The sequence below is a fragment of the Microtus oregoni genome, unplaced genomic scaffold (assembly GCF_018167655.1).
Source record: "Microtus oregoni isolate MIOR12 unplaced genomic scaffold, Mior012 000032F_ref0000030, whole genome shotgun sequence".
Classification (NCBI taxonomy): Eukaryota; Metazoa; Chordata; class Mammalia; order Rodentia; family Cricetidae; genus Microtus; species Microtus oregoni.
In genome coordinates, this window is record NW_024543091.1 from 16,839,427 (window position 1) to 16,850,162 (window position 10,736).

At 47.4% G+C, this 10,736-nt stretch overlaps 1 protein-coding gene across 1 annotated transcript in view; it reads right to left on the minus strand.

The window, feature by feature from the left end:
* The window catches only part of Myo1e (myosin IE), a 194,052-nt gene extending 183,549 nt beyond the window's left edge, over nucleotides 1–10,503 (minus strand). Inside the window, exon 1 of the mRNA XM_041679607.1 lies at nucleotides 10,014–10,503. Coding sequence (XP_041535541.1) covers nucleotides 10,014–10,016 — 3 coding nt within the window. The 5' untranslated portion in view covers nucleotides 10,017–10,503. The remainder of the gene's footprint in view (nucleotides 1–10,013) is intronic.
* Nucleotides 10,504–10,736: the final 233 nt, after the last annotated feature.

The window sequence follows — 10,736 nt, forward strand, 5'->3', positions numbered from 1 at the left end:
GATGTTAGAGGCCTGAGCAACATGGTGTGTGTGTCCTGGGTGGCTCTTTATACGACACTCGGTGTGGACTCACTCCTGATGTCACCTATGTCGAGTAATCAAATAACCTAATGGAACTCCAGAACTGACCACTCACCTTAATAGCCATCTCAAAAACAACATTTGCTACAACTCTAGTAATGATTTTTGTGTGGGTTTCACAGCTTTCTGCAGCTCCTAAAATTATACAAAGAATCGTATGTATGTGTTTATATGCATTTTTTCTTAATTGGAAAAAGATGTTAAAACACACAGAATAGTAAAGAAATAACCTATGAACATGCTGCCTAAAATTCATGCAATTTAATCGCATTTGTGTCCTACTTCTTTTTAAGTACAAAGCAAATGAAATATTACGGCAGTATGAGCCCTGTGGGTCTCCCCAGAGCGCAGCACGTAGGGCAGACACTTAATACATATTTGGTGCGTCAGAAAAAGAGTAAGGTACATATGACTACCAACCATGTCTGCTGTGGCCATTTTAATACTGCTGCCAATCTCCTGAGGGTGCCGCCTGAATTTCTCCCCATCTAGATAACTCCCACTTTCATGCTCCAGAAACCGTATTTTACAATACCAAGGTTGCAGCCCAGGAGGGAAGTCAAAAGGACATAGAACATAACTGATGAGACAGGTTGTAGCCAGTGAATAAGGAGAACCCTATGCTCCAGTCGATAATTAAAGGTCGGAAGGAAGTGATGTTACCGGAAGTACGAAGTATTGTTGGAAAACCTGGATCAATAACAAGCTGGACCAGCCAGCTCTCTGGGACTTTAGAAATGAACAGGAGGTAAAGTGGTCTATAGAAAAGCCAGGGCAACACAGAGAAACCCTGACTCAAAAAAAGCAACCAAACAAACAAGCCAAAAAAAAAGGAGGGGGGTTACTACCTGGTGTAATTGATGGTCCCTTTCAACAAGAGGCATAAGACACATGGAAAGCCCATCTGTCAGAGAAGAAGCTTGGGACCCTCAAAGATGTGGTGCAGAAGGAATAGATAGACCATCTATTGCACCTGCTGCCTGACAGAGATCACATTCTAGACCCCAAGAAACAGACTGTTACCAGGAGGCCATGAACTTGCAAGCAAGCTCTTGGAGTGGAAGATTTAGAGAGGGAGAATAAAGGACACAAAGAACCACATGAATGATCTGAAAAACTGGACCAAGGATCCCAAGCTAGCATGGAAGAACCTGACTCAGACTTGCTGTGGAGGCTGCAACTGCATGGACTGTCTTTAAAGCAGGAGCAGAAACAGGAGCATGAAGACAGGGAGGGGACAGCTTTGTTAAAGAGACTTACAGAACAAAGCCTGCTGGAAAAACGCAGACTCAAAGGCAATGCGGCTGTCACCATGCCCTGGCTGGCTTCTGCCCGATCCTTGACTATCATAGAGAAGACTCCAGAAGCTAAGAGGAACACCAGCAACAGGTACCAGCTACCAGGCATCAGCATAGTAAAGCAGTCAGAGCCTGGACCCCAGAATAAGGCATCTGGATTGCCACAAAATGCAGAGGGAGGCTGGCTCTGCTCCCAGATGCCTGTCCCTGCATCCCTGAACCAACTAGGTATTTGTTCAGACAGCGAGGGAGTGGCAGTAACTCAACCCTCAACTGAGTCCCCTGACCAGGACCTTCCCTACAACAAGAATCAAGGGTCACAAGTTCATAAGACCTGGCAGTCAGGGTAGGAGACCTTGACACCAACGACAGCCATGACTAGACAAGCCACTGTCATCTTCCATTGCTTGTAGGGCCTGCAGAATCAGTGAGAGTTTCAACTGAAAGACTCCGTTTCTCTCCATTCTGTCCCCAAACCTTACATCAACTGTGGTATCTCAGCATCACCCCACCACCAGAGCTATGTTTAAGGCATCTCTCAGCTGAGACTTGCAGGAGAAGCAGAAGGTCTTGTCTTGTACCACCCTGCAGATGATGGCAGGATTGGGGGCATGGGGTGAAGTATCCCATCGTCAGCACACATTTGGAGGTTAGAACATAGGGATTTGAGAGCATATACCCCAAGCCTGTTCCAACTGTACACCAAAAAGGGGGCTCCCCGTCTCCAGAGTCACAGGAAGACGAGCAGCCTATTACAACGGCAGTTGTAGTGAGGGCAGGGCTCAACTTTTCTGTGTACACACTTATGGGGGAGATTTTTCTACAGTTACAACTTAAGTTTGGCTGTCAGGCTACGTGGATGTATTTTTCCACCAGCAAAGACCATGAATATGTCTACCAAGATGAAGGATGTATAAAATAAATGGGAAAAAAACACAGAGCATTTGGTGATATATTTGCCTCTTAGTTACAATGGCATAAAAACAGCGTGTGTTGGAATAAATTGGAAGGAAACCCAAAGACATAAAATAATTACTGTGTTGCAGGGCAATGGTATTACGGGTGAATGCTTCAGATTTTATTTCTTATAATCTTTTACAGTTTCAGTGGCAATGAATCAAAAATAACAAGCTTTCATCTTCAAGCGGACCTTCTTGAAAGGGCTCAGAAACAAAACGATCTTGGTCGTGTCTAGACTGTTGAGAAAATAAGATTCTAATCCATCCCCTTCTTAGACTGAGATCAGAAAATCTGCACTCTGCCACGGGCTCAGCCAGAATCCAGAGCCTTCGGAAGCCATTAAACTGGATGACCAAATCTCCTCCCCCGACCCTGCTCTTTGCTCTTTGAAATAGAGTTTTGTGTATTCCAGATTGGTCTCAAACTCCCTACATAGCCAAAGATGAGCCTTGGACTCCTGAGGCTCCTGCAGAGCCACAGGGCCACTTCCATTCAATTCCTGAGTTCTGGGATCATAGGTGTGCACCAGCACACCAGGTATATGCGGTGCTGAGAACCAAATGCATGCCAGGCAAGCATTCTGCCGACTGAGCTGCATCCACAGCAGGGCTCCATGCATGCAGGGCAAGCGTTCTGTTGACTGAGCTGCATCCACAGCCCGAAACTCTGTGGGGTCCTTTGCGCGTGTGCATGTGAGTGTGCGTGTGCATGCGTGTGTGTGTGTGTGTGTGTGTGTGTGTGTGTGTATCTTGTGGGTACATATGGAGGCCAGAAATGAATGTAGGGATATCTTAGTCACTCCGCCTTATTTTGGGAGCTTCATGTTTCAGCTAAACTGGCCAGCCAGTGAGCCCCTAAAACCGGCCTCCCAACCCCAGCCGCCATACAAGGCTTTTACACATAGGTGCTGGGGAGCTGAACTCAGGTCCTGATGTCTGTATGGCAAGCTCCTTTTCCACTGAGTCCTCTCCCCAGACTCTCTATAAAGGTTTAAGACAGAAATCTTAAACTCTTTTTGGGTGTTCTAGAAGGTGCCCTATGCTTTTTCTCTCTACAAAGCGATGTACGACTGCTAAGTACTACGAGTAAATGTTAATCCACATCAAAATTCTAAACCCCCGAGAGAGCCAGGACTTCCTTCACACTGCTCTCATCCTTAATTCCTAGGGACAGGGACCTGCACACTCACAGTAGGGTGGGTGCCCCCTCCTCAGAGGTAGAATAGAGACAGCTGGGAGGGACCAGGTACAGAGCCCTGTGAGGAGGAGGGCAGTCACATGGCCACTAGTATTTTAGGTCAGAAAGGAAGTTTTTATTAAAAATGATCTTTCTTCTGTAGCTCACAAATGTCCATTCAAAAGTGCTCAGTGGGGAAGGACACTCACTGCCAAAACTGACAACCCGAACTGGACTTCCAGTCCCACATGATAGAAAGAACCGAGTCCTGCAAGCTGCTTTTCAGCCTCTACAGACGTATGCACACACAAAAATAGGTAAGGATAAGGAGAAAAATTGAAAACCAAAACCAAACAGTCTTTGAATGAAGACAATACTGCTGTTCTCAAGGTGGGACCTCAGAAGTGAAGGCCAAGACCATGTAGCTATACAGCGAGAAGCCCCTGGCTTGTCAAAGCCAATGCTGTTATTTTGGGAAAGAATCTGTAAATATTGCTTGTCTTGATATAACTGTCAAAAAATATGCTTAAAAAAGTTCTGCTAGGATGACCAAAAAGTTGTTGGCTATGCCAAAATAAATTCTGAAGTACAAAATTCAGAACATGATTTGCTTGTTATTATTAAAGGGCTATGATGTTTATTTTTAATACCATTGGCATGTAACCTTTAACCTCTTATTTGCTCTGTAATGTCAAGTCCAAGCAAAGTGGGAAATAAAAACATCAGGGTCTGGGGATGTGGTTGGGTCATAGTGCGCTTGTCCTGTACACATGGGGTGGATCCTCAGCACTGCAAAAACAATCACCTGAAAATAAAAGAAGCCAAGCAGTGATGGTGCATACCTTTAATCCCGGAATTAAGGAGGCAGAGGCAGGCAGATCTCTATGAGTTCAAGGCCAGCCTGGTCTACAAAGTAAATCTCAGAACAGGGCCAGTCAGAGCTACATAGTAGAACCCTATCTAGAAAACAAAAACAAAACAAAGGAAATAAAATACTTTTGAGAAAAAGGTAATCACATAATGGTAAAAATATAAGTTGCTACATCTTTGTTAAATATAGGCACATACATGCACACACACACACATGCAAATAATGGGTTTGGAGAGATGGCTCAGCAGTTAAGACCATTGGTTGTTCTTGCAGAAGACCCAGTTTCGATTCTCAGCATCCACATGGTACAGATTATAGCCATCTGTAACTCCAGTTCCAAAGCCTCTGATGCCCTCTGCTTGCCTCCTCAGGCACCAGGTATGAACATGGTCATGTACATGGTACACAGACATACATGCATGCAAAACACCCTTTAATATATATTTGATACTGTATATTTTATGCATGTATATTGCATAATAATAAATAAATACATAATATATATAAATTATTCAAATTCAAATCTGGAAAAGCATGACTGAATGTTCCCACTGTGAGGTCCAGAGTATCTTACAGTTGTCTAGAGGTTTCAAAATATTTCTGCGTGTTATAGCCAGGTGTGGCACATGCCTATAATATGATTCTTGACCTGTGGGTAATGACCTCTCTGATAAACTTCTATCTCCAAAGCCATTTACATTACGATTCATAACAGTAGCCAAATTACAATTATGAAGTAGCAACAAAAATAATTTTATATTGGGGGAAGGTCATCACAACATGAGGAACTATATTAAGGGGTCACAGCATTAGGAAGGCTGAGAACCACTTCAGCTGGGAGGCTGAAGCAGGAAGTCTGTAAGCTGGAGGCCAGCCTAGGCTCTAGAGTGAGACCCTGAGTGTGTGTGTGTATGCGTGTGTGTACGTGTGTGTGCACACGCGTGTGTGCACGTGTGTTCTGAAATCTGAACAGAGATGCTGATGAAGAGCTTTCTCATGTGGAATCCTAGTCTTCTCTCAGCAGCAGACTTGAAGCACTGCTTGGTCTTTAGTCTCACGTGACTTAACGACACACCAGGAACAGCGGAATCTGTGGGTCCTAAAATGCTCACAGCTGCATGCTCGCTAGCCACAAGGACAACTCTTGAAATACACCTCAAGCTCCTGCGCTTTGAAAGGGGCAAGGAGTAAGGGTTGTCGCACAGCATTGGGATCTGGGGCATTTCACAGAAACAGAGGGGTGAAGGGTGACAAGAGAAGCTGAAAGTGCAGCCTTGCCACTCACAAGCCATCTCTACTCGTGTTGTGACAGCTCCAGTTAGCATCTGCACGAGGGTTTTCCCTGTTTAAGTCACCAGATTCTGCAGGTACAAAATGCCAGGCAACCAACCACCTTCTCTAGCAAGGCCTCAGGAGAAGGTGTGGCTATCGGATGCTGACATCACTGCTGGGCATGCAGCTGCTGTTCAGACCTTCTAGCTAGCAAGGAGGTGGAGGAAGCGCTGTGGTTCACGCACACCACATTGAGCTTGTAGAAGCTGCTAGCAGATGACCCGCAGATAAGCACGCTTGGCCTTTCCATGACATCATTAGGGCCAGCATGAGGTCTAGATTGCTACTTGTCTACAACAAGACAGCTTGGCAATATGGTCAGTGTAAGCATGGGTCATGTGTTCCTTCTTTACTCTCCCGAAGTCAGATTGTGTCTTGGCCTCCAGAATCACTGGAGTTCCTCCCAGTGGAGTCCTCAGCAGAGACAGGGCCGGATGGTCTTCACCTTCCCTCGCCTCATCTCTACCCATCCAGTGTCCAAATGGTCTTCTCTTCCAAGAGGGGAAACCCTAGGCTGGCCCACCACACTCATCCAAGGTAGAAGCATTCAGAACCAGCTTTCCTCAACCTTCCCTCTGCCATCAAACTTATGTCTCCTCTCCAGTTTACTTGAATTGGGTCATTTTGGCCAGGGATGTTTAAAATCTGATAAACTAATCAATAGAGATGAGCTAGGTTGACTTCCCTGAAAGCATTCCAAATGGATTCCAGGCTTATTAAATACACACCAACCTCCACCCCAAGGAACCTAACTTACCCATGGTCAGCTGCCTACCAGATCCCTAAGTTGTAAGTCATTGCTGCAGCCAGATGTGGTGGTGCACACCTTTGATCCCAGCACTCGGGAGACAGAGACAGGCAGATCTCTGAGTTCGAGGCCAGCCTGGTCTGCAAAGTGAGCTCCAGGACAGCCAGGGTTACACAGAGAAACCATGTCCCCCCAAAATAAATCAATAAATCAGTGCTTTCACGTGTGGTACCCCTGCTAGTGACCTAGGAATGATAAGCAACAGAGAAAAGAGAATATAGCGTAGACAATGGCCAAGGGAGATTTTACTCAATCACCTCTGCAGAATTTGTTCACAAACCCTATGGATCACTTGTTCTGGGGCCAAAACAGAAAGTGGACTCACATACATATGTGTTAGTCTACCACACACATCCAGACCACGGAACTATCCTGTCACAGACTGCGAAACCAGAGTCCACGAAGGAAGTGTTAGCCACACACTGCTATGTGTTAGAGTCAACAGAATATTTGATGTACGGAGATGGGGTCATTACCTCTTGAAAAGGGTAACAATAACTATGACTTGGCAATATAGTCTGGGTTTCCCAAGACAAGCAAGTGTTCCATAGTTGATATTGATGAGGGAGAAGTCAATTATACACTGTATTCATGAATCTGAAGTGAATTTTCATCCCTAATGACAACTGAGTAAGTCATCGGGCCTTAGGTACACAGTCTAATTCGCTCCCAGACCTCCCTGAAAAGCATTCTCTCTCTCTCTCTCTCTCTCTCTCTCTCTCTCTCTCTCACACACACACACACACACACACACACCACAATTAGTTACTTTTCTTATTGCGATAAATTTCCCTGACACACACACACACACACACACACACACCACAATTAGTTACTTTTCTTATTGCGATAAATTTCCCTGACAAAAGTGACTCGCGGAAGAGCTTGTCTAAGCTGACAGTTGGAAGGATATAGTTCAGTCAAAGTAGAAGAGGTGTGGCGGCTGACCCTAGAGACAGCTGTCACACTGTACAGCAGCAGGAAACAGAGAGACACCTGCTGGCGCTCAGCTCCCATTGTCCTTTTTATTGAGCCTGGGACCCCAGCCCAGGGAATGATGCCACCATGCAAGGAATGTGTCTTCCAGACTCTAGTAACCTAAGTTAGAAACTCTCAGATCCGCCCAGAGCCCAGAGGTCTTGTTCTGGGATGATCCTAGATCCCATCAGCTTGCCAATCAAGCGTAGACGTCACGCAAGCACACGGAAAGAGTTCACAGTACAGGTGTTCTTCCTGCGGCCTGGCCAAGGGCCTGTGCTCTATGCTAATTCTCGGTCACACCCACCAAGGGTAATGGCCCATCCCTTCCTGTCCTAAGCAGCTGAAGGATTCAACTGGGCAGGCCCAGACAGATGCAGAGAACACAGAAGTTCCATTCAGCTTAAGACTCCTTACATAAACACCGAGCATACTCACTGGGTGCCTAACTATCTGAGATGTGGGTCAATGTTCTCAGGCAACTTCACACAGCTCATAAGTCCACTCAAACTTTCAAGTCATGGAAGAAACGATTCCTTTAATTTTGTCCAAATGACTCTCCACACCGAGTTCTGTCCATGGCACATCTACTTCAGGATGGCCAGTGGTTTCAACTTTTCTGGGCAGTGAATTGTGGCCCAGGCGTCCATATCTGATACACAGATTGCCTCCAAGTGGCCCACAACATGCCCATCTGTGCTGATGGCAGGGAGCCCACGAGGGGGTGACTATGCACTGTCTACATAGGCATGAAACGGACTCTAAGACACACCTCCTTTACGTCCGATGGACCAACTAGCTGCTCCAACTACCAGGATGTTTTCCCACGTCTCTGGAAAAGGCAACACGGACTAATTGTGGGTCTACCCGCATAAAAAGGGGGAGATTTAACAAGGGAAAGCTCATTTTCTCAAGGTACCACTTACACAGTTAAATTCAGTAAGATTCTTTTAAGTCATACACACATCGATCTTTATCTTTTTTTAAAGAAATATTGAACCGTGGAAAGTAATTATAGCAATTCTTAGGCACCAGGATTATCACACTGCTCAAGTTCAAGCGGTCAGCAGCCCGCGAAACTCCACCCAACCGCAGCTCAGGGTACTCTCTGTGAGTGTGGACTAACTTCTGAAACCTCAAAATTGAAGGAGGCAGCCTATTTATAAATGAAGTAGTCTCTCTTGGGGGCAAAGGTAACATAATTTTGAACTATGTAAAAAGTAAGTTTGGGGTTAGGATGCCTTTTAAAGGTTTCGTTTGTTTTCAGTTATCCTTTTGAATAAACAGCGTAGGGGCAGGGGCTGCACATGAACTGAGTGTGGGCTCTGCCTGGCCTGTGCTGCCAGTGATTGGCGCTGGGGATCTAGGATACAGATTTCTCAAGTGAGCGCTATGTTATGCATCTTCTTCGGTAAGCTTTGCCCTCACCATCAGTAAACAACGGCAAAGCCAGGAGGACAAGTTCTTCCACCGAGAAACAAGTGTAGAAACTTTGAAGCTTTTTAGAACTTTTTAAGTTAAATAAAAAAGGTGGGGGTTTTTTTTTTCCTTTTCTTTTGGTCCGGGTGGACTGGCAATCTCTCCAAAATACAATCTATGCTTTTGTCCTTCTGAAGTAAAACCACACCACAGCAAAGCCCAGGGGATGTGGCTAAAGTTATTGGGACTGAGAGAGGAGAGTGGCTGGACCGGGGACTCCTCCGTGTAGCAACAAAAATATCAAATGAGTTACAGGGAGAGGCAGTCTATGCCCTACACTCCCCAAACGCCAAGCGGGAAAGAACAAAACCAGGGGCGCTCTCTTGGGGACTTGTGGCGTGTAAAGCAGAGTGGCAGTCCTCTTGAGCTGGGGACCGGGTGGGGCCCTCGGCAGGAGGTGTTTACCCCATACAGGGACCTTAGGGGCCTGGGCTCCAGGCCAGCGTGGCTGCAGCTATACGCCATCGTCACAGGGTCCTAGCAGTTCGGGCCACCACCAGGTGCTCCGCCGTACCTGGCGCCCCCGCCTGCCTTTGTGCAGCGCGCGGCCAATAACCAGTGCAGGGAGGGCAGCCCGGGTTCTCCCCATGGCAGGGGGACAGCTGCGGGATCAGCCTGCCAGGGAACTCATGCTGGTGCCCGCCCAAAGGAGGGGACTGGAGGGACACGGGCATGCCCCCCACCTTCCCTGAAGGAGAAAAAGGTTCCCGGTCCCATGGCTGTGTTGGTGAAAACAGATGTGCTCACACCCTGGCTTCCGACAGCTGGCAGCCACAGCAACACTACCACCAAAACTTTCCCGGCACAGAAAGCCACTTCAGAGAGTTTTCCTTGTTCGCCTCGGTCCCTCTTCCCGGCCAAGACCCGGTTTGCAGCACAGCAGGAAACTGGCGCTCCAGAAGTGCATACTCCCGCGTCCACCTTCTCCACCCCCTGGCCTGGGCAGCGTGCCCAAGGTAGGTGCCCCGCACCGGGGTTTCCTGCCCTAACCCAGGGTCAGGCGTCCTGGGACGCGGCGCAGTCAACTTACCATGGTGACTCCCGCCTCGGTCGCGCCTCCTCCGGGTCCGGCTGCCTGGGCACTGGAGCTGGAACGCGGTCTCCTGGGCGAACTTCTAAAGTTGGTTCCCTTCGCCAAAAAAACAAGCTCCAGACACCCAAGCACTCACAGGAGCCAATGGAAACCCAGATGGGACTCCATCCAGGCGGGATCCGAGACGCTAGGTGAGGCAAGACTTGGCCGACCTGGTGCACACTCGAAACTGACGATGCTCAGCTGTCTAGTGATGCACCCGATGCGCTCTGCGGGACTGCTTGTCCAGCTGCCCTGCCTGGACCCTCTCTCTGCTAACACTTAATCCGAACTCTTCTTTGGCTCAGCCTGGGCTCGGGCCGGGCAATCTGTCCATAAATGGAGAATTCAGCCCAGGCCTGACCAATCAGAGTTTGTTTTCTCAGCGTCACTCCCCAGGAAAGCCGAAGTAACCAACAAGCGTGGAACTACAAGTTTCCAAAGGACTGTGGATCCTGTAGTCCGGCGGCCTCACTAGCCTGCCGAACACGCTGCTGCTGTCCCAGCCGTCCCCAGGGAAACACCCCCAAACCGAGGGGATGAAAACACTCGGAGAGACTAGGAAACTGCTCACGTGTCTCTTCCCTTTAAGGGATACTTAGCATCGACTTAGCTCCCAAGTCGCTTGATTTTCCTAGAAGTTTTTTTTTTTTAAGAAATATTTTATCTGCATAAAAGATC